The sequence below is a fragment of the Oryctolagus cuniculus genome, chromosome 21 (assembly GCF_051225735.1).
Source record: "Oryctolagus cuniculus isolate XC-2025 breed Fujian yellow rabbit chromosome 21, ASM5122573v1, whole genome shotgun sequence".
Taxonomy (NCBI): domain Eukaryota; kingdom Metazoa; phylum Chordata; class Mammalia; order Lagomorpha; family Leporidae; genus Oryctolagus; species Oryctolagus cuniculus.
Window position 1 is genome coordinate 28,408,798 of NC_142887.1, and position 24,319 is coordinate 28,433,116.

Below are 24,319 nucleotides of genomic sequence, written 5' to 3' on the forward strand. Positions count from 1 at the left end.
ATTTCCCAGGTGTATTAGCAGGGCGCTGGATCAGAAATGAAGTAGCCAGGACTTGAACCGGCACTCAGATGAGATGCCAGCAATGCAGGCCGGAGACTTAACCTTCTATGCCACAGTACTTTTCATATTGTATTAAAATTATCTAAAGAAGAAATTTTTTTTTTTTTTTGACAGGCAGAGTGGACAGTGAGAGAGAGAGAGACAGAGAGAAAGGTCTTCCTTTGCCGTTCGTTCACCCTCCAATGGCCGCTGCGGCCGGCGCGCTGCGGCCGGCGCACCGCGCTGATCCGATGGCAGGAGCCAGGAGCCAGGTGCTTTTCCTGGTCTCCCATGGGGTGCAGGGCCCAAGCACCTGGGCCATCCTCCACTGCACTCCCTGGCCACAGCAGAGAGCTGGCCTGGAAGAGGGGCAACCGGGACAGAATCCGGCGCCCTGACCGGGACTAGAACCCGGTGTGCCGGCGCCACTAGGCGGAGGATTAGCCTAGTGAGCCGCGGCGCCGGCCTCTAAAGAAGAAATTTAACATTGGTGTAATACTAACAAATCTATAGGTCAGTTGTCCAATGTATGTCTTTTTTCTGTTCCAGGAGCCAGTCCAAGATCCCACGTCATATTTAATTGTCAAGCCTCTTAGTCTTTTTAAATCTGAGCCAGTTCCTCTGTCTTTTTTTCTTTCCTACTTGTAAACTTTTGAATAGGACTGGTTGTATTTTCAGAGATATTCACAATATCATCAGATTCACCATATAAACTGTATAATTTAGTGGGTTTTAGTATAGTCACAAGATTGTACAGCAATCACCACTAATTCCAGGATATTTTTACTATCTCAAAAGGAAACTCTGTACATGTTAGCAGTCACTCCCTATTCTACCCCCTTCCCATTTCCTGGCAACCACTAATCTTTTTGTTTCTGGATTTGTCTCTTCTGGACATTTAATGTAAATGGGCCCATACAATATGTGGCCTTTGGTGTCTGGCTTCTTTCATGAAGTGCAGTGTTTCCTAGGTTCATCAGTATTGCATTCCTTTTATTCATTCCTTTTATTACCAGTATTCATTCCTTTTATTACCAGTACTTCATTCCTTTTTGTTGTTCAGTAATATTCCATTGTAAGAATATACCACATTGTGTTTATCTGTTGTTTTATTCATCAGATGATAGTTAGGTTACCACTTTTTGGTAATTATGAATAATTCTGCTGTGAACATTTGAGTACAAGATTTTGCTAGAATATATATATTATTATTATTTTTTAAGATCTATTTATTTTGGGGCTGGCACTGTGGATTAGCAGGTAAAGCTGCCGCCTGTGGCACCAGCATCCCATATGGGCACTGGTTCGAGTCCCAACTGTTCTTCCAATCCAGCTCTTTGCTATATCCTGCGAAAGCAGTAGAGGATGGCCCAAGTGCTTGGGCCCCTGCACCCACAGGGGAGTCCTGGAAGAAGCTCTTGGCTTCTGACTAAAGATCAGCTCAGCTCCAGCTGTTGTGGCCATTTGGGGAGTGACACAGCAGATGGAAGCCCTCTCTCTCTTTCTCTCTCTCTCTCTCTCTCTGCTTCTGCCTTTCAAATTATCTGAAAAGCAGAGTTGGGGGGAGGGAGTGGGCGAGAAGAGACAGATACTCCATTTGCTGGTTCATTCCCCAAATGGCCATAATGGCCAGAGCTGGGCCAGTCTGAAGTCAGGAGCCAGGAGCTTCCTCCGGGTCTGTCATGTATTAGCAGGGGCCCAAGCACTTGGGCCATCATCCACTACCTTCCTAGGTGCATTAGCAGGAAACTGGATCAAAATGGAGCAGCCAGGTCTCGAACCGGCACCCATATGGATGCCAGCAGTGCAGGCGGAGGCCTCACCCGCAACGCCACAGCGCAGGTCCTGGAACATTTTTTCAGTTTTCTTGGATGTATATGCAGGGTTGGAATTGCCAGGTCATGTGACAACTCTATATTTAACTTTCTGAGGAACTGCCCGACTATTTTCCATAGTGGCTGCACCATTTGACATTTGTACTGGGAATATGTCAGGGTTCCAACTCCTCCACATCCTCATCAACACTTGTTATTGCCCGTTTTAAAAATTACATCTACCCTCTACCTGTGGTTTTGATTGGTGCTTCCCTAATGACTGACATTGTTCAGCATCTTTTCAGGTGCCTGTTGGCATCTGTCTTAGAGAAAGGTGTCTTCAGATCCTTTGCCCATTTCATAATTGGGATATATGTCATTGAGTGCAGTGTTAAATCAATAGTTGAGGTAACTAAGAGTGAGCGAAGTGCAGAACCTGGGGCGCTGCCAGTAAGTCCCCGCTCTGAACATAGTTGCTTTTGGGAATGCTGAGGCACAGAGCAGATTGGCCATTTGAGACTGCGAGCTTTGCAGCGTTGGGTGCTCATGATCGAGTGGGATGTGTACTACTTATGATCAGAAACAGCATCATCAAAGATAGGATAGGGTAGGGCCCCTGGAGGCTCCTGCCTCCTCTCTGGGGCTATGCTGGTGTGTAGGTGCCGGCAGGAGTAAAGGACGGAGTGGTGGTTTGGAATGCTCAGAACTGGTGGAAGTCAGGCAGCTCCGGCCCAGAACACCAGTGTCTGTCCGTCCCCACCGCGTTTGGCCAGAACTTAACCATCTTGAACACGTACTCTAAAACAGACAAGCCCAGTAATTCTGAAAGTAATGTCTGCACATGTAGACATTTCAGAGGATACAGAAAGTCCTCCCTCCCCCACTGTGGGGAGCAACTGGGAGCAAACCGGACTAGACTAAGTTACTGGAATTAAGACTTATTCTATGCATCTGCTCTCCCACAATATGGCGCTGGGAGAGGAGGAAACAGCTTCTACACAGCTGCCTCCAGTTCAACCAATAAACTGTAGGACCTGCTCCTGATTGGAGGAGAGCAGCGTACTCAGCGTGTGGGTAGCAGAGTTGGGATTGGCGGAAGAGGACTATAAGGGAGGAGAGAGACAGCATGCACCAGGAACATCTAAGGGGAACATCTACCTGAAGGAACACCTGTGCAGCCCGCGAGAGAGCCGGCCGGCGGTGTGCCGCTCCCCCGCGGAAGTGGGGAATGTGGCAGGGGGAACCACCCTTCCACGGAGGTGGAAGGGTCGGTAGCCAACCCGGGAAGAACCAGCAGCAAACCCGGGGAGGGCCGAGCAGACGAAAGAACAGCGCAGGGTCCTGTGTCGTTCCTCCACGAAGACGGGGAGCGACACCCCACCCCAGTTTCCCCAGCTCCAGTATGTGAAGAGAGTCTTTGTTACAGTTGCTTTCTTTCCTCGTTCCTCCACACCAGGTACATTTTTAGTGGTTGGAATCATTCACTGTACACAGTTCTCTAGCTTTTCCCTGCTGACGTTGTAATGCTGCTCTCTGCGTGCTTTGCCAGCCTCTTCCATAAGCATGCTTCACTGATTCAATAAGTCAGTAAGCCAGTAAGTCTGATTGTGTAGACACAATGTGTATAACAAGCACTTGCATGTTCTTAGTAGGGTGGAAATGTAGTTTGGATACATTTTTAAAGGAGCACAGATTTTTTTTAAGCCTTACTGTGTTAAATTTACATAACATAAAATTTATCATTTTTACCATTTTTAAGTGTACGATTCAGTGACATTAGGTAGCTTGACAGTGATGTGTAACCGTCACCATTATGTGTTTCTAAAACTTTTTCACCACTTCAAACAGAAACTCTGTTAGGTAGTAACTCCCCATTCTCCCCTCCCCATTTAGTAACCTCTAAGCCAGTTTCTTTCTCTTAATTTGCCAATTCCAGGTATTTTCTGTAAGGAAATCACAACGTATTATCCTTTGTGGAAATGTAGGGGCTTTTTTTCTGATTTTTTTTTTTTTATTGTGGTAAGATACAGATAACATTAAGCTTACCAACTTAACCATTTAAAGTTCAGTGATACTAAGTACATTCATATGTTGTGGAAACCTCACCATCGTGTGTCTCCAACTCTGTTCATTTTGCAAAACCAAAACTACACTTTTTTTTTTTTGTTTTTAAGATTTATTTATTTATTTGAAAGGCAGAGTTACAGAGAGGTCTTCCATCCTTTGGTCCACTCCCCAGATGGCTGCAATGGCTGGAGCTGTGCTGATCTGAAGCCAGGAGCTAGGCGCTTCTTCTGGGTTTCACACGTAGGCGCAGGGGCTCAAGGCCTTGGGCCATCTTCTTCTGCTTTCGCAGGCCATGGCAGAGAGCTGGATCGGAAGTACAGCAACCAGGACTCGAACTGGTACCCATATGGGATGCTGGCACTGCAGGCGATGACTTTAATTGCTATGCCACAGTGCCAACCCCAAAACTACACTCTTGAAACAAAAACTCCTTTTTCTAGCCACTGGCAGTCACAATCCTATTCTGCCTCTGTGACTTGGCTACTTTCAGTATCTCAGATAAATGGAATCCTACAGTGTTTGTCTCTTTGTAAACATTTTTTTTTTTTTTTAAATAGGAAACCACTATAGCTTCCTATTTTTTTTTTAAGATTTATTTATTTGAAAGTCAGAGGTACACAGAGAGAGAAGGAGAGGCAGAGAGAGAGAGAAGTCTTTCATCTGTTGGTTCACCCCCCAGTTGGCCATAATGACCAGAGCTGCACTGATCTAAATCCAGGAGCTTCTTCTGGGTCTCCCACACAGGTGCAGGGACCCAAGGACTTGGGCCATCTTCTACTGCTTTCCCAGGCCATAGCAGAGAGCTGGATTGGAAGTGGAACAGCCGGGACTCAAACTGGTGCCCATATGGGATGCTGGCACTGCAGGTGGTGGCTTTACCCGCTATGCCACAGTGCTGGCACCATGTTTGTCTTTTTGTGAGTTGCTTATCTCTCTTAGCCAAATGTTTCAAGGTCCCTCCAGGTTGTAGCATATGTCAGCTTTACTCCCTTGTTAAGGCTGAATAAACTGTTTTTGCTTGTCCATTCATCTGTCAGTGGACACTTGCATTGCGTTCATGCTTTAGCAATTGTGAAAAATGCTGTTAGGGACATGTATACATAAGTATCTCTCTGAGACCCTGTTTTCAATTCTTTGTTATATACCCAGAAGCAGAATGTCAGGTCATATGGCAATTCTACATTTAACTTTTTTTTTTTTTTTTTTTTTTTTTTTTTTTTTTTTTTCACCGGCAGAGTTAGTGAGAGAGAGAGAGACAGAGAGAAAAAGGTCTTCCTTTTCCATTGGTTCAACCCCCAAATGGCCACTACGGCTGGCGCACCACGCCGAACCGAAGCCAGGAGCCAGGTGCTTCCTCCTGGTCTTCCATGTGGGTGCACTTGGTCATTCTCCACTGCCTTCCTGGGCCACAGCAGAGAGCTGGACTGGAAGAGGAGCAACCGGGACTAGAACCCGGGGCGCCGGCGCCGCAGGCGGAGGATTAGCCTAGTGAGCCGCGGCGCCGGCCTACATTTAACTTTTTTAGAAACTTCCGTACAGTTTTCTGTGGCAGCCACACCATTTCCATTCGCACCAGCAAAGCCCAAGCATCCCATTTCTCCAGATCCTCACCTTCGCTGCTCTTCCGTTTTTATCATAGTAGCCATGTTAAATGGGGTGAGGTGATATTTCGTTATAATTTTGATTTGCATTTCCCTAATGATTAGCTATTTGAATATTTTCTTTGGAGAAATGTTCATCAAGTCCTTTGCCCATTTTTGAATTAGATTGTTTTTGTTGGGATTTAGGAGTTCTCATTATATTTTGGATATTAAGCCTGTATCAGATATATGATTTACAAATATTTTTCCCTTTCTGTTTATTGCCATTTTACTCTGTTAATAGTGTCTTGTGATGCACAGAACCTAAAAGATTTCATGAAATCCAATTTGTCAGGTTTTTTTGTTGTTGCTATTACCTCTCCCTTTGGTGTCATATCCAAGAATTCATTGCTGGAAATAATAGGGTGGTTTTTTTTAAGGATTTATTTATTTATTTGAAAAAGCGGTAGGGAGAGACAGAGAGAGAAATCTTCCATCTGCTGATTGACTTCTCAAATGGCCACAACAGCCAGATCTGGGCCAAGCTAAAGCCAGGCGCCAGGAACTACAACCTTGTCTCCCACATGGATGGCATCTTAGGCCATCTTTTGTTGCCTTCTCAGGCATATTAACTGGATTGGAAGTAAGTAGCTGAGACACCAACTGACACTCCAGTGTGATATGCCCAGCTTAACCACAACAACCACCCCCAGAAATGTAGTTTTTAAAGTACGAACCAAGTGGCTTCTGGTTTAAGATTCTCAGCGGTTGCCCTATTTGTGGCCTGGCTGCCATGACCCTACCTCTTTCCTCTTCACATCTGCTAGAGCTGACACAGATCCATTTTCATTTCACTGGTCAGTGGGAGCCCCTCAGTGGTGGGTCCTTGTCCTTCAGCTGGGGACAGGGACACAGATCAGAGGCAGCAGTGTTGTGGTCATTGAGTCAGGCCACGCCTGCTTCTGTGGAAATGACCTAGGGGACTGGCTGGCCATTCCATCCTGGGGCCAGTCAGCAGATTGACTCCCATGGTAGTCACCGTAGCACCTGTCCATGTAATACCCATTGTCCCAGTAACTCCCTAGAAATGCCATGTGCTAAGGGTTTGTAAAGATGAACACTCTCGGAAGGTGGGAATGGAGCCTGGGCAAACCCACAGACGTTTCTTGTTTTTTCTTTTCTTAATAAAATAAAATTTTATTTTATTTGAGTGGCAGAGAAGGGGGAACGCAAAGAGAGAGAGCGCGCACTCCCATCTTCTGGTTTACTTCCCAAATGCCCGTGGTGACCGAGCCAGGCAGGAGCTGAAAGCTGGGAACTCAGTCCAGGTCTGCTTGTACAGGTGGCAGGGCCCCAACTGCTGGAGACATCGCATGCTGCCTCCAGGGTACACATTAGCAGGAAGCTGGAATTGGAAGTACAGTCAGGACTGGAGCCCAGGCACTCCCATGCAGGATGTGGGCATTCCCGAGTGGTGTCTTCCTGCTACACCAAACGCCCACCCCTGTTTTGTTATTTTCAACCATAGCTAGTCCTCCTTGGGATCTCCTATTGAAAGTGAGATCTGAGTTTTGTCAAATAAAGGCTGAGTGTTGCTTTTGGAAAGTTTTCTTCTTAAATGGTTGAATCTTGTCAACTTGACTCACTTTCTTTTTATACTCTTCCTTCAGATTATTTTAGAAGCCTTTAGGTCAACCTCAGGTACAATCTGAATTAGTGAGATTGTGTAGAATTTGAATTAATGAGTTTCTGTGAACTGCATGAAAATGACAGCAAAACCCCATTAACAAAGGCAGGGACAGTTACCTCCACTTGCAAGTGAAGACACTGGCTCAGTGTGAGGCTGAGCTTCCTCTGAGGTGAGGTTCTCGGGCTCCACATTGTTCCTCCTTTCTACAGTGTTACCCGAGAAATCCAAATCCGTAGCCCCGGGCCCAGCTCTATGGCATAGTAGGTTAAGCCGCCACCGCCTGCTGTCCTGGCTGCTCTACTTCCAATCCAGCTCCCTGCTAATGACCTGTGACAGCAGTGGAGGATGGCCCGGCCCAAGTGATTGGGCCCCTGCACCCACATGGGAGACCCAGAGGAGGCTCCTGGCTCCAGATCAGCTCAGCTCTGGCAATTTCGACCATTTGAATGTGAACTAGCAGATGGAAGACCTCTCTTTGTCTCTTCCCTCTCTCTGTCTGTAACTCTGCCTCTCAAATAAATAAATAAATCTTAAAAAAAAAAAAAAAAAAGACATCCACAGCCTTTAGCTGGGATCTCTCCAGTCTGAAGAGCATCTCTTTGATACGGTATTTTCCCCAGCTATATTGGTTTGAATGGAAATTGGCAAATCCTCGTCATTTAGTCTCATACATTTATGGTCAAACATCTGCCTCCTGGCAGCCACTGTCCTGTTGGCCCTGGAAGATGTCTCCCTAGTGTGGATTATTCAGCGCATAATTAATCCTTTGGCTGAGTAGTAGCATCTCTAATGAAGTGAATGCCAATGTAAGAGAACTTGAACTATTTTCTGGCTGCTGATCCCTGGTATTTCCCACCCTCCACCCCCCAGTGAAGGGTTTGGGGCAGCGCTTCCTCTTTAAAAAGTAAGACAGCTATGACTATAGGACAGTCATTTGACATTTCTGGTTTTGATGAACATAATCACTGAAGACTGTTTTGTTCTTAAAAGATACTGATTTCCCATAACTTCAACTGACTAGCTTGATTTTTTTTTTTTTTTTTGGACAGGCAGAGTGGACAGTAAGAGAGACAGAGAGAAAGGTCTTCCTTTGCCGTTGGTTCACCCTCCAACGGCCGCCGCGGCCGGCAAGCTGTGGCCGGCGCACTGCGCTGATCCGAAGGCAGGAGCCAGGTACTTTTCCTGGTCTCCCATGGGGTGCAGGGCCCAAGGACTTGGGCCATTCTCCACTGCACTCCCTGGGCACAGCAGAGAGCTGGCCTGGAAGAGGGGGCAACTGGGACAGAATCCGGTGCCCCGACCGGGACTAGAACCCGGTGTGCCGGCGCCACAAGGCGGAGGATTAGCCTAGTGAGCCGCGGCGCCGGCCATGATTGGTTTTAAGTTCTAAGTGCTCCTGAGCATCAGATCTGCCCGGTACTCTGGCGGAGCTGGCCTGTGTTGAGTGAGGGACCTGGAAGTCGGGTCTGGATGCGAGGAGACACACACAAGGGCAGATCACCGAGGTACCATCTGTTTAGCACACTGGCTTGGGGTTGGGAGGCTTTGCCTCTGACTGGCTATGTGACCATGAGCAAATGACAGCACTACTCTGAGCCTTGATCAGCATCCCAGGGGATGCTAAGGATAGAGTATTTACCTCTAGGCAAGCAGTACAGATAAAACGGGATCATTTATTAGACAGGGATGGGCAGAGGGTGAGTCCGCTTAATAGTGACAAGAAATAGGCAAATGCCTTCTGATTTAAACACTCCTGAGAAGTATCTGGTTTTGTCTGGATCACTAAGCGTGTCACTCTAGATCTCTCAGCACATCAGCGTGCATAGTTCTGATTCACCTGCTTTTCCTTCAAAGAATGATGTTCATTCGGAAAGAGAAGTTATGACTCATTCAGCAAATTAACCAACTGCCTGCTGGTTATATAGCTCTGTGTGGAAGATAAGTAGTACACCTTCAGTGAAGTCTGAGGGAGCATGTATTAGGGAAAGAGATTAGCATTTCTGAGCGCCATGCTAGCTCCTTACTGTTTAATCACTTTAATTCTTTCAACTATCTTGAGAAGATAATAGCTCCATTTGCGCAGATGAGTAAAACAAATGCTCAGGGAAAAGTTACTGAATAAATGGTGGAGCTGAGATTTGAACTCAGAGCCTCTGCCATGCTAATTTCTTTCTTTCTTTTCTTTCTTTTCTTTTTTTTAAAGATTTATTTATTTATTTGAAAAGCAGAGTTAGAGAGAGAGGGAGTGTCAGAGAGAGAGAGATCCTCCATCTGCTGATTCACTCCCCAAATGGCTGTCAATGGCTAGAGCTGAGCCAATCTGAAGCCAGGAGGCAGGAGCTTCCTCCAGGTCTCCCACACAGGTGCAGGGGCCCAAGGGCTTGGGCCATCTTCTGCTGCTTTCCCAGGCACATTAGCAGGGAGCTGGATTAGAAGAGCAGCTGGGACTCTAACCAGTGCCCATATGGGATGCCAGCACTGCAGGCCAGGGCTTTAATCCACTGCACCACAGCGCCAGCCCCAGGATGCATTCTCTTTTGAAAGCACACATCATTGTCAAGGATATGGGAAATAAGAATACCTAGGTATTTTTCATGGGAATACAAATTGGTATATTGTTTTGGGAGGGTGTTTGGCATTGTCAAAGTTCTAAAGATGGATACTCTTTTTTTTTTTTTTTTTTTTTTTTTTGACAAGCAGAGTGGACAGTGAGTGAGAGAGAGAGAGACAGAGAGAAAGGTCTTCCTTTGCCGTTGGTTCACCCTCCAACGGCCGCCGCGGCTGGCGCGCTGAAGCCAGTGCACCGCGCTGATCCGATGGCAGGAGCCAGGTACTTATCCTGGTCTCCCATGGGGTGCAGGGCCCAAGGACTTGGGCCATTCTCCACTGCACTCCCTGGCCACAGCAGAGAGCTGGCCTGGAAGAGGGGCAACCAGGACAGAATCCGGCGCCCCGACCGGGACTAGAACCCGGTGTGCCGGCGCCGCAAGGTGGAAGATTAGCCTAGTGAGCTGTGGCTTTGGCTTTTTTTTTTTTTTTTTTTTAATTTCTTTATTTCTTTGAAAGTCAGAGTTACGAAGAGAGAGAGGGAGAGACAGATCTTCCATCCACTGATTTATTCCCTAGATGGCAGCGATGACTAGGCCTGGGCTAGGCTGAAGCTCAGAGCCCAGAACTTCAACTAGTCTCGTATGTGGGTTGCAGGGGTCCAAACGTTTGGGCCAATCTCTGCTGCTTTTGCCAGGCTTTAGCAGGGAGCTGGATCAGAAATGGAGTAGCCAGGACACAAACCAGTGCCCATATGGGATTTTGGCCTACAGGCAGTGGCTTTACCTGCTGTGCCACAGCACCAGCCCCTAGATACTTTTGACCTTGCACTTCGACTTCTTGGATTTATCCCAAATCAGTGTCTAGTACCATTGTTCTCCAAGGTGGGGGATAGGCCAGCTGGGTTCCAGGAATGGGAGAGACTACGGTCAGTATCCTTTTGTTCTGTTTGAATTTGAGCCTTGCAGATGCTTATTTATTTTAAAAATTAAATCTAGGGGCTGGCACTGCAGTGTAGCAGGTAAGGCCGCCGCCTGCAGCTCCAGTGTCTCATATGGGCATTGTTTCTAGTCCCAACTGCTCCACTTCTGATCCAGTTCCCTGCTGATGCTCCTGGAAAAGCAGAGGAAAATGGCCCAAGTGCTTGGATCCCTGAACCCGTGTGGGAGACCTGGAAGAAGCTCCTGGCTCTTGGCTTTGGATCGGCGCAGCTCCTGCCATTGTGGCCATCTGGGGAGTGAGCTAGTGGATGGAAGATCGATATGTCTGTCTCTTTCTCTCCTTCCCTCCCTCTCTGTTTAACTCTGCCTTTTTTTTTTTTTTTTAAAGATTTATTTATTTATTTGAAAGGCAGAGAGAGAGAGAGGTCTTCTGTCTGCTGGTTCACTCCCTAATTGGCCGCAACGGCTGGATCTGGGCCAGTCCGAAGCCAGGAGCCAGGAGCTTCTTCTGGGTCTACCCGCACGGGTGCGGGGGCCCAAGGACTTGGGCCATCTTCTGCCTTCTCAGGCCATAGCAGAGAGCTGGATCGGAAGTGGAGCAGCTGGGACTTGAACCAGTGCTCATATGGGATGCCGGCACCACAGGTGGAGGCTTTACCTGCTGTGCCACAATGCCAGCCCCATGTAACTCTGCCTTTCAAATAAATAAATAAATCTTTTTTAAAAATAAATTTTAAAAAATTTAAATGCTAAAATTTGAGAGAATTTATTCTAAGAATTATTCTTATTAAGGAGCTTCCTTAATAAAATTGCTTTCTTTTTGCCCTCTTCTGTAGAGATCTGAATGTCTAGAACCTTTAACATTTTTCCTGAGTATTAAAATAGTACTCACTGTGCGAAAAATAAGAAGGATGGATAAGTAAAAAGAAGAAAAAAACCAAGAAACTTCTCTATAATTCCACCATCTAGAGACCATTATCATTAATATTTTTGTCCTCTTTTTTCCTGTGTCTTTTTAACCTGTTGATATTATATAATATGTTCAATTTTTTGTTTATTTTTGTTTCAACCAATTTTTATTTATAGCATATAAATCTCTTCGAAAAGATAAATTTAAAAAATTTTAAATATTTCAGTTTTGTGTGCAATTTTGCATCCTGCTTTTTTCACTTACCATCTGTCAGAATTATAATTCCTTTGTAAGTAGAACATGTATGAAAGCTTAATGTAATCTGTGCTTACTAGCCCAAGAGAGTGTAACAGATAGTGAGGATTACCCAGTGTCGTCTGCCATGAGGAAGTACCCCGTTTACTTAGCCAGGGAATGGGAAGAAAAAGGGTCCTGAAAGTCGTGGGACCCCTTGGAAGGTTTGGCGGGTCTGGGTTATGTGCTCTCATAGAGAACGTGAGCCATGCAAGCCAGAGCTGAAGGCAGTGCGACTCCAAGGCCTTTCTTCTTGGCTTAGGCCTGCCCTTGCTTCCTTACCATCCCTACATGTGCTGTGGGCTCCAGCTCCTCTGCCCTTGGCACAGCGAACTGTGCGCTGTCCTGTGTGCTGTGTCCACATCCTCTCCCAGAATACCCTGCCCTCACACACACAGGTGCTTACACATCTCTGCCAGGGCCCGGTAACTGGGCAGCTTTCCTAGTTTACTTTTCTATTTCCTCCTTTAGACTGAAGCTTTTTTATGTCTGCATCCTTTTAAAATGTGCTTTATTTATTTGAGAGACAAAGAGCTCCTACCCGCTGGCTCACTCCCCAAATGCTGCAAAGGACGTGGACTGGGCCAGGCTGAAGCCAGAAGCTGAAAACTCAGTCCAGGTCTGTCACGTAGCTGGCAGGGATCCGAGTAGCTGAGCTTTCCCTGCTGCCTGCCAGGTCTGCGTTAGCAGGAAGCTGGATATCTCTGTGTCCTGAATGCCTGGATCTTTAATAAACCTTTCAAGGTAGGAGTAGCGTTGTTCGCGTAGATAGGGAGATACGAGAGTACCAGAGAAAAGGGCTGGTGCAGCCTGTGAAGAGCCCAGTCCTCGCGGATCCTCTGTCTTTTGGGGGCTGAAAGGCCGTTTGTTCCCTTGGTCCTGTATTTGAGGGTCAGGTCCATGTGGGCTGGCCTCGGGACCTCAACACCCAAGAACTGGTTTCTGTGTGTTCCGAGTTCCACTGAAGTTACTCAGATGTCTTCCCATTCCGACCGGTGAGTGTGATGTAGACATTCTTGGAATGCAGGTCTCATCCCTGCCTGCTCTGCCTCCACGTGGTTGGGAGCAGCCTCGTGAGCAGCATAGATGGGCTCAGGCATGCCAGGGCTCCTGGCACGAAGCTCCCATAGGAACGAGCATGTGCCCACGAGAACCAACACAGATCTGTAATGCTGATGACCAAGATGAACATTTCCAGGTGCCTCCGTGCACTCTGGTTCAGGATTCTCAGAGTTAAACAGATGGAGAAGGCAGACTATGAATTCCTACAGTTCTGCAGAAACGGAGACCCGAACCGGAGAATGCTGCGAAGAGAGTTGCTCGTGAGGTCAGCTTCCCTGGTGGCTCCCGCACTGCGCTCTCTGACTTGCTCCGTTCCTGTGAAGTGAGCCGGGGCCAGAGGAAGGGAGGCAGCTCTGGGGCGGTAACAGGAGTGAGAAGGCCGGCCAGTCACCCTCATCGGCCAGGCTCTGCGTCTCTGCAGGATCGCTAAGTATTGCAAATCGGCCTGAGTCCCACCACCACGTAGGGTTGCCCTTGACATCTCTTAACTGAGGAGTGTTTTTCAAAACTAGCTGTGAACTCCTTTCTTACATGATCAGCTATCTCCCAGGTAGGCCAAGTCTGGCAGGGCTGAGATCTCAACAGACTTGCCCTCCACTCCCAAGTTTATCTGACCTCTCTGTAGCCCCTCTGGATGGTAACCAGGGGTTGTGCATTCTGAAGGACATTCCCTGAGGTTCCTGTCCCTCTCAGACACAGTGTTGTGTTAGTATTGCTTTGTGTGTGTGTGTGCGTGCACATGCATGTGGTTTTTTTTTTTATTTGAAAGGCAGAGTTGGGGCTAGTGCTGTGGCACAGCGGGTTAATACCCTGGCCTGAAGTGCTGGCATCCCATTTGGGCGCCGGTTCTAGTCCCGTCTGCTCCACTTCTGATCCAGCTCTCTGCTATGGCCTGGGAAAGCAGTGGAGGATAGCCCAAGTCCTTGGGCCCCTGCACCCATGTGGGAGACCCAGAGGAAGCTCCTGGCTGCTGGTTTTGGATTGGCACAGCTCCGGCTGTTGCGGCCGTCTGGGGTGTGAACCAGTGGATGGAAGACTCTCTCTGCCTCTCCTCTCTCTGTGTAACTCTGATTTTCAAATAAATAAATAAATCTTAAAAAAAAAAAACACACACACACAACAAACAGGTGTTTGATGGAGCCCCTAGTTAGGAAATGTTATATAAATTATCCATGTGCCTTCTTCAGCTCCTGCGCTAGACTCCAGGTGTCGCTCTCCTGTGTGACTCCTCCACGGTTGGTAGCACCGGACTTTCCTTAAAGGTGCTTGGCACTGGAGAACTGTTGGTCGAATGAATAGAGAAGTGCAGAGTTTGGTTTGTACTCCAGAGAGCACAAAAGTTACAACGTTGTGTGATGAGTCCCCGGGAGAGCGGGGAGAACCATGTATTTTGTAAAGTAGCATGTGGATAGGGCAACAAAAAAGAATGGAAAGAATGCCAGTGTTGTGTTGGGAAGTTTGAGTTTGGCACTGCATGGTGACCTGGCCTTAGGCAAGTCCTCTAACCTCTCTAAGACTGATGCCCTCAAGGCCGGCGCCCTGGCTCACTTGGTTAATCCTCCACCTGCAGTGCCGGTATCCCATATGGGTGCCGGGTTCTAGTACTGGTTGCTCCTCTTCCAGTCCAGCTCTCTGCTGTGGCCTGGGAGTGCAGTGGAGGATGGCCCAAGTGCTTGGGCCCTGCACCCCATGGGAGACCAGGAGGAGGCACCTGGCTCCTGGCTTAGGATCGGCGCCACGCCGGCTGTAGTGGCCATTTGGGGAGTGAACCAATGGAAGGAAGACCTTTCTCTCTGTCTCTCTCTCTCACTGTCTATAACTCTACCTGTCAAATAAATAAAGAAAAGAAAAAAAAGAAAATTAAAAAAAAAAAAAAAAAAGACTGATGTCTAAAGCAGTGATTGATGTGAACCTGCTTTGAAAACTGGGAAGTGGATCCAGATCAGGAATGAAGAATGGTCAGGCTGGGGACAGGAGCCACAGGTTGCTATGGGGGAGGGCGTTTGGCACAACAGTTAAGATGTCATTTAGGAGGAGGTAGGGGAGGGTGGACAGTGCTGTGGCATAGTAGGCCCAGCCTCTGCCTGCTGTGCCGGCATCCCACGTGGGTGCCAGTTCGAGTCCCGGCTGCTCCATATCCAATCCAGCTCCCTGCTAATGCGCCTGGGAAAAGCAGTAGAAGATGGCCCAAGTGCTTAGGCCCCTGCACCCACATGGGAGACCTGGAAGAAGCTCCTGGCTCCTGGCTTCAGATCAACCCAGCTCCTGCCATTGTGGCCATTTGGGGGTGAAAACAGCGGATAGAAGACCTCTCTCTGTCTGTCTCTCTCCTGTAACTCCACCTCTCAAATAAATAAATAAATCTTTAAAAAAAATGCAGCTTGGCACACCCATCTCCCATATGCATGATCTGAGTCCTAGCTCTTCTGCTTACAATCCAGCTTCCTGCTAATGCACACCCTGGGAGGCAGCAGATGGTGGATCAAGTATTTAGGTCCCTGCCACCCACGTGGGAGACCCAAGTTGAGTTCCCAGCTCCTGTCTTCAGTCAAGCCCAGCCCTGGCCATTGCAGGGATTTGGAGAGGAAACCAGTGGATGAAAGCCTACCTCTATGTCTCTGTCTCTATTTCTCTATCTCTGTGTCTATCTTGCTATCTTTCAAATGAAATGAAAATAAATAAATAAAAATTTAAAACAGCCACAAAAAAACATGGTTAGGTTAAAGCTCATAGGCCCTCCAAGGACCAGGAGAGATTTAGGCATGACTTGAGCTCAGGCATGCTCAGGGCCTGCTTCCTTCTGTATGGTTCCTGAGCTGACCAGGGCCCTATGTCCTCTAGGTCACTGTCCCATTCCTGGTGGGTCCATGAGGCTGTGGCTGCATTCTTTTGTTTTGCAGACAGTCCCTGGGGAGGTTGCTCATCTCTGCCATGTCCCCTGATGTGGAGAGGGGTTCCTGTGCATAGGAGCAGGGAGGAGGTGAGGAGAGGAGAGAAGGTCCTGGGGATGGGTATGTAGCACCAGGACCCAGGATATGTTGCAAAGAGGAGTTTGTGAGCCGCTGGCTTTGGAGTTGACCACAAACAGTCACACATGCCTACAGCTACTCACTCAGCAAATATCTGAGTACCGGCTGGGATGTGACTGTAGGGCCTGGGTAGGGATCACGTGGTCAGCCTACTAGGAATTAGAATGAGAGTGTCGCCATCTGTGTCGAGTGAGGACGTGGGAGTCCGTCCCAGAGCTGGCCTGCTACAAGGCCACCACTCCCTACTAACTCCTGAGCTGATCTGTTCGTGTCTCCTGACCAGTTTCACCCTAACACCTACCTTGACCCTGGTTGTCTCCTTCATGTCTGGGTGTAGGAAGAGGGGCCGTGCAGAGCCTTGCCGGGTCTAGGGACCAGGGTAAGTGGTGTGTATGTGTACCTGCCCAGGAGCTAGAACTGCCTTGGTGGTCCCGTTAGGTCACTCTGCTGTCTCTTGGGGCCACCTCAGTAGCCCTGTAGAAGGCTGGTGCTCTCCCTTTTCAGGTGAGAAAAGGGATGCAGGCCACCAGGGGAAGAGCCAGAGCCACGCAGCCTGTCAGTGATGGAGCCAGGACTTAAACTCGGGACTTTCAGGCTTGGAGAAAACAGATATTAGTGAAAAACACCTTTTTTTTTAATGTACCATTGCTCTTCTGATTTCAAAAATAATATATGGAAAAATGTCAGTTTATAAACTCAGAGGACTTAAAAAGCATGAGTCATCCCCCATAAGCCCCTACCCATAGAGAGATAATCACCATTAACAGTTTGGTGTGTTCTTCCACATCATAAAATATATTTTCTAATATTTAGATTCATTACTATAGCATAAAATATTAATTTAAAATTGGTACTTGTTATAAAAAGTTAAAATAGGATAAGACTATAAAAATTCAGCATTTCCTGGCTCTAATTCCAGAAGTAACTATTGTTAGTTAAGGGTGTGCCTTCTACACATTTTCTTTCACACACATATGCATTTATAATGTTTGTTTTTACCCAAGTAAATTCATATACATTCTCTTATACAACTTGGACTTTTTAAGGAGGATACCACTTATTATGGGATTTTCCAAACATAAGAATAGACAATATAGTTGGCCCCCATTCATCATCCAGCCCCAACAATCAGTTGTTTTTTTTTTTAAGATTTATTTATTTGAGAGGCAAAGTTACAGAGAGAGAGAGAGAAAGGTTTTCCATCTGCTGGTTCACTCCCCAAATGGCCTCAATAGCTGGAGCTGAGCCAGTCTGAAGCCAGGAGCAGGAGCTTCTTCCAGGTCTCCAGTGTGCGTGCATGGGCCCAAGCTCTTGCGCCATCTTCCTCTGCTTTCCCAGACACATCAGCAGGGAGCTGGGTCGGAAGAGGAGCAGCCAGGACATGAACCAGTGCCCCATGGGATACCAGTACCACAGGTGGTTACCTAACCTACTACACCACAGTGCCACCCTAACAATCACTTCTTTATTCTTGTTTCATCTTTTCTCTCCACTGTATTTTTCCTCCTAGAGTATTTTTAATTTATTATTTTTTTTTGACAGGCAGAGTTAGACTGTGAGAGAGACAGAGAGAAAGGTCTTCCTTTTTCCGTTGGTTCACCCCTCAAGTGGCAACTACGGCCGGTGCTGCGCCGATCCAAAGCCAGGAGCCAGGTGCTTCCTCCTGGTCTTCCATGCGGGTGCAGGGCCCAAACACTTGGGCCATCCTCCACTGCCTTCCCGGGCCACAGCAGAGAGCTGGACTGGAAGAGGAGCCATCGGAACAGAATCTGGCGCCCCAACCGGGACTAGAACCTGGGGTGCCGGCGCCGCAGGCGGAGGATTAGCCTAGTGAGCCACAGCGCCGCCCCTCCTAGAGTATTCTAAAGCAGATCCCCAACATGTTATTATTCCTTCACAGATACTTAAGTGTGTATCTCTAGCAGATGAGAATTTTTTTAATAAAAATACTGTTATCATACTCAACAAAGTTAACGATCCTGTGAAATTGACTAATACCCAGGCTGACTGTCTTTCATAATTAATTTGTTTGAATCTGATTCCAGTGAGATCCACACACTGAAAATTGTTAGGATGTCTTATTTCTCAACCTCTATCTCTGAGCTTCACCCATGCTGTTTATTTTTGGAGAAATGTAATTTTTCCTGTAGAAACTTTCACATTCTGGATTTGGCTGATTATATCGTCATGGAGTATGCACACACACAGTGTGTGTGTGTGTGTTTGAGATTGATTTATTTGTTTGAAAGAATTACAGAGGAGTGGTCGCGGGGAAAAAGTGGGCTTCCATCCGCTGCTTCACCTGGTTCACTCCGCAAATGGCCATGATGGCCAGGCCTGGGCCAGGAAGAAGCCAGGAACCAGAAACTCTCATCTGTGTTTCCCACGTGGGTGGCAGGGGCCCGAGTGCTTGGGCCATCATCTGCTGCCTTCATAGGAGCATAGGCAGGGAGCTTGGTCAGAAGCAGAGCAGCCGGGACTCGAACCAGCACTCTGATGTGGGATGCTGGCTTCACAAGCAGCCAGTTAACCTGCTGAGCCACAGTGGCCTCCCCTGCAGTTAACACATGTGTGTACTTTCTATAAATAGGTCATTTACTTTAGATGCGTGATCGGGGTCTACATTGTGAGATACAAATGCTTCATTGGTGGTGCTGTGTACTTCTTATTGCATCATGTCAGAGGCGTTGTTAAGATTGATCAGTGAACCTGGATACATAGTTCTTAATTTTAAAAAATCTTTTTAAACAAGGACACTCAAATGGGTTGGTTCCTAGGCTCCTTGAGCAGGAATGATAAGGAAAGGCCACAGTGTGGCCCCCCCAAAACAGACTGCACCCCAAGGTGTGGAGAGCAGATGTGTTGGAGAGGGGAAGCGTAGGGTCGGGGAGGAGGTCTTGGAGCCAAGGCCTGCAAGGCACCGGTGCTGCCAGCAACCTGCTGCCCTTCTGGGACATCATGTAAAATGATGTAACTGCGTGAAAAAGTGGCGGCGAGCCGGCCTCCTCTCCCTGCTCCAGGCGGCGAGCTGCTGCTTTGCTGAGGCAGGTTCCTGAGTGCAGTGCTCTCGTCTACCGCGGGAAGGGAAGGCAGCTTCCAGGTCTGCAAGGGCTGCAGCTCGTTGGTCCCTACCCCCTGCACTCTGGGAGCTGACATCAAGGTGGCCTTCAGGTGCTCCAGTGGTGAGTCCTAGACCTGCGGAGGCGAGAAGATGTGGAGCAGCACAGTCAAGGGGCTGGCGGGGGCACCCCGGAGACCAGGGAGTCTAATGCCTCATTTTACAGATCAGGAAAAGGTGGCCGGGGGTGGGAAGGGGAGGTCCCCAAACCACCTGGCAAGCTGGAGGCTCCGCTGAGGCCAGCATTCAGGCCTCAGTTCTCTAACGATGGCAGCCAACATTGCTTTCTTAGAATTTCTGGGATGTTGAGGGGACCAGCTGAGGATCCTTCATGTGCACCCAGAATTTTGAGCATCCCTTGGTCTTGGTCAGCTCCTGGCTGGGTTCTTCAACTTGGAGGTGGTGGTCAACAGTGGTCTCTCTCTAGCAGCCTTTGGCGGTCAGCTGGTCTGTGGTGGTACAGTGGCTTGAATACAAATGTGGTTCAGCTCCGCATGAGTCAGCCAGCCAAGGTAGCTCAGGCTGCAGTTTCCAAAAGAGGCTGGGCCAGAGCAGGATTTCCCGAAGCAGATTATGAGCGTGCCAGATACTTCAGGTGGTGTGAGGATAAATAGCTTTTCCTTGTTACATTAATCCTTGTTTTCCACTTATGGTAGAGGTAGTACTGGTTTTCCATTTAATTTCTATCCATTACAATGATATAAGCCTCTTCTTTAAATGTATTGAAGCTTAAAACAAAATGTGGATAGATTTAGACGAAATAATGTAGGTGATATTCCAACGTGGCAGAAAAGACAGTGAAAAAGATCACAGTGTGAAAAACACTGGACCGGATGAGCCTTCTGGTCCTTCCTAGTAACCTCCTCGGTTTTCACCGCTACAGGCATGTCTTCATAGTCTGGCACGTGCCAGTCACAGCCCTCCTGCCTGAGCAGAGTTCATTGCTAGTATTGGAGGCTGTCCACAATTAGAGGACAGCCTGAACTTTCCGTGGAATTGAACATATATTTATCACCTGGGTTCTCAGAGGAGCATGTGAAGATAACTCAGACAGGGTCCTGGTTCCTGTGGAAGGCCATCTGCAGGGTTTTTGTACAGGGGTCTTCAAAAGGCTCCTGAAAGTGCATATATTAGTAAGCTGCACGTATTTCAGAAACTTTACTGCACTCAAATAAGCTTTTCGTATTTTTCCGTTAACTTGTTGACGTATATGTGCGGTTGATATATTTGTGTAGTGTATTCGGGGCCATGTTCATGGGAAGTTTCGGAGTCGTTGCCCTTTGGGTAGTGTCCCACAACTGTTGTCCTTTGCAGACCCTTGGAAGTCTACCCAGGGCCGCAGGCACAGCCGGAGACTGGAGTTGAGAGAAGACGTGTTGGACGGGGGTGGTTTGGCATGGAAGGCAGGGGGTGTGGGCTGCAGAAGTGGGTAACCAAGGGCTCTCTGCCTTTCAGGATTTCCCTGGCAGAATCTTCACCAAAAACTTTGCTGACAGCCAAGGATGGCGAGCAAGGGGCCGTCGGCCTCTGCATCCCCTGAGAACTCCAGCGCAGGGGGCCCCAGTGGGAGCAGCAACGGCGCTGGGGAAAGCGGAGGGCAGGACAGCACCTTCGAGTGCAACATCTGCCTGGACACAGCCAAGGATGCCGTCATCAGCCTGTGTGGCCACCTCTTCTGGTCAGTACCCGCTGCCCCAGAAAACATGGTGCTGCGTTTGGGGGGCTGGTAGCCCTGGAAGCCTTGGAGCAGAAGACCTCCCGCCCATTTTGGGTCCTGTTAGACTCGGACCCCACAGGGCCTGCTGCTGAGCTAGATGACCTTGGGCAGATCATGCTCCTTCTCCTTTCTAGAGTAATGACACTCACAACCTTCTTAAAAAAGATTGATTTAGGCCGGTGCTGTGGCTCACTTGGCTAATCCTCCGCCTGCGGCACTGGCACCCCGGGTTCTAGTCCTGGTTGGGGCGCTGGTTACTAGTCCCAGTTGCTCCTCTTCCAGTCCAGCTCTCTGCTGAGGCCCAGGAGGGCAGTGGAGGATGGCCCAAGTGCTTGGGTCCCTGCACCCATATGGGAGACGGGGAGGAAGTACCCAGCTCCTGGCTTCGGATCGGCACCGTGCCGGCCATGGCAGCCATTAGGGGAGTGAACCAACGGAAGGAAGACCTTTTTCTCTGTCTCTTTCTCACTGTCTATTACTCTCTCTCTGTCTCTCTCTCTCACTGTCTAACTCTGCCTGTCCAAAAAAAAAAAAAAAGATTGATTTATTTGAAAGGTAGAGTTAACAGAGTAAGAGGGAGAGACAGAGAGATCTAACATCCGCTGGTTCACTCCCCAGATGAACGCAACGGCCAGCACTGGGGCCAGGCTGAAGACACCTGAGTCACCCATGTGACAGGGGCCCAAGCACTTGGGCTATCTTCCACTGCTTTCCCCGGGCACGGTAACAGAGGGCTGGATCAGAAGTGGGGCAGTTGGGACACGCACCAGCACCCATATGGGTGGCGGCATCACAGGCAGCAGCTTAAGCTGCTACGCCACAACACTCACCATTTTGTGAGCACCTGCTACCTGTACTTTGCTTGCTTAGCCTATAGCAGTGTGGCATGGTAGTTATGAGCAAGGACTGTATGCCATAATTCAGAAGATGTCTCCTTCTGAATCGTGGCTCTGCCACTTTCCTGTGGATGAACTTGGGCAAGATGCTTACATGCACTCTCCCTAATTTTACTCAACTGTTTATGAGTATTAAAAGACTTGAAATATGTAAAAGGCTTAGAGGAACACATAGCATGGAGAAAATACTGTGTCAGCAATACCCATAGTAATTGTTACTGTAGCTGTTTTTTTTTTTTTTTTTTAATATTTATTTGAAAGGCAGTTACAGAGAGGCAGAGGCAGAGAGTCATCCATCTGCTGGTTCACTCCCCAAATGGCTGCAGCAGCCAGAGCTGGGCTGATCGATAGTCAGGAGCCAGGAGCTTCTTCTGGGTCTCCCATGCGGGTACAGGGGCCCAAGCACTTGGGCCATCTTCTACTGCTTTCCCAGGCTATAGCAGAGAGCTGGATTGGAAGTAGAGCAACCGGGTCTCGAACCGGCACCCATATGGGATGCCAGCACTGCAGGCAGCGGCTTTACATGCTATACAACAGCGCTGGCCCCTTACTGTATTTTATATATATATCAGTGTATCTCAAAATGAAGTAGTAGTGACAGTGTCCATTGCAACCCCAGTGGTTATAGAAGTGCCTCCTGGCTTGGAGACCCTGGGTGAATACTGAGTTCTGTTTTTTTCTGTTGACATTTTGAGCTGATCCTTGAAAGGGTAAATTTGGGTAAATAGGAAAATGCCTGTTGAGGCAAAGGATGTGTGCAACCCTAAGGCAAGCAATTTCTAAGGACAGGCTTGTGGGCTGTTGAATTCATATGAGATCCAGAGCCTACTATATACCTCTCACAGCACCCTGGATGGGAGGCGAGGAGTGTTGGGAAATAAGAATGGTTGTGTGAGAGTTGGGCCAGATTATCAAACCCAGATTTGACTGAGAGAACATAGAGTTAATGAGTATTTTTGATCAGGGAAGTGCTGTGAAGAAAGGGTCATTTAAGCAGTATTTAAGAGAGTTTAAATTGCCAACAGTGTAAAGATAAATTTATTGGTGAATGAATAAAATGGGACAGATTTCTTTTTTTCTCCAAACTCTTGCCCTAATCATGGTTTTTTGTAGAAACAGTTGTGATCACTCTTTTCTTAGAAATTGGAGATATAGGGCCAGTGCTGTGGTGTAGCAGGTAAAGCCATTGCCTGCAGTGCAGCACCGGTTTGAGACCCAGCTGCTCCACTTCTGATCCAAATCTGTGCTATGGCCTGGAAAAACAGTAGAAGATGGCCCAAGTGCCTGGGCCCCTGCACCTGCATAGGAGACCCGGAAGAGGCTCCTGGCTTCGGATGGGCACAGCTCTGGCTGTTGCGGCCATCTGGGGAGTGAACCAGCAGATGGAAGACCTCTCACTCTCTCTCTCTGCCTCTGCCTCTCTCTAACTCTGCATTTCAAATAAATAAATAAATCTAAAAAGAAAGGAAGGAAGGGAGGGAGGGAGGGAGGAAGGAATTGGAGCTGTCAGGGAATCATAAAACCAGGAGTTGGAAAGAGTGGCAGAGTTAAGTAAGAGGCAGACTACCATTGGAAAGAACACAGATTCTAAAAACAGGATGCTTCCAGCCTGGTGGTGGGCAAATCTGCTAGCTTCTCTTCAATTTCCTCATCTGTAAAGCGGAGATAATTGCACCCCCTGTAGGTTAATGACACCATCGAATGATGTTAATCAATGACGAGCTATTCAGCCACACAGTAATTTTTTTTTTAATATTTTATTTATTTGAGAGGCAGAGTTACAGACAGAGAGAGACAGAGAGAAAGGTCTTCCATCAGCTGGTTCACTCCCCAAACAGCCACAACAGCTGGGGCTAGGTGGATCCAAAGCCAGGAGCCAGGAGCTTCCTCCAGGTCTCCCACATGGGTGCAGGGGCCCAGGCACTTGGGCCATCTTCTACTGCTTTCTCAGGCTATAGGAGAGAGCTGGATCAGAAGAGGAGCAGCTGGGACTAGAATCAGTGCCCATATGGGATGCCGGCACCGTAGGCGGAGACTTAGCCCACTACGCCTCAGCGTCCGTCCCACACAGTAATTTCTTTTTTCTTCCTCCTCTTCTTCTTTTTTTTTTTTTTTTTTTTTAAGATTTATTTATTTATTTGAAAGTTTAGAGTTACACAGAGAGAGAAGGAGGGGCAGAGAGCAAGAAGTCTTCCATCCACTTGTTTACTCCCCAATTGGCTAAAATGGCCGGAGCTGTGCCGATATGAAGCTAGGAGCCAGGAACTTCTTCGAGGTCTCCTATGTGGGTGCAGGGGCCCAAGCATTTGGGTCATCTTCCGCTGCTTTCCCAGGCCATAACAGCTGGATCAGAAGCGGAGCAGCCGGGACCTGAACTGGTGCTCACATGGGATGCCGGCACTGCAATGCTGGCCCTAGTAATTTCTTTTTAGAAAACTTTTATTTAATAAATATAAATTTTGAGGCTGGCGCCGCGGTTCAGTAGGCTAATCCTCCACCTGTGGCGCCAGCACCCCGGGTTCTCGTCCCGGTTGGGGCGCCGGATTCTGTTCCGGTTGCTCCTCTTCCAGGCCAGCTCTCTGCTGTGGCCTGGGAAGGCAGTGGAGGATGGCCCA

At 48.1% G+C, this 24,319-nt stretch overlaps 1 protein-coding gene across 1 annotated transcript in view; it reads left to right on the forward strand.

The window, feature by feature from the left end:
- The window catches only part of RNF185 (ring finger protein 185), a 46,388-nt gene that overhangs the window by 5,563 nt on the left and 16,506 nt on the right, over positions 1–24,319 (forward strand). Inside the window, exon 2 of the mRNA XM_008272146.5 lies at positions 20,547–20,769. Within this exon, the coding sequence (XP_008270368.1) occupies positions 20,594–20,769 (176 nt within the window). The 5' untranslated portion in view covers positions 20,547–20,593. The remainder of the gene's footprint in view (positions 1–20,546; positions 20,770–24,319) is intronic.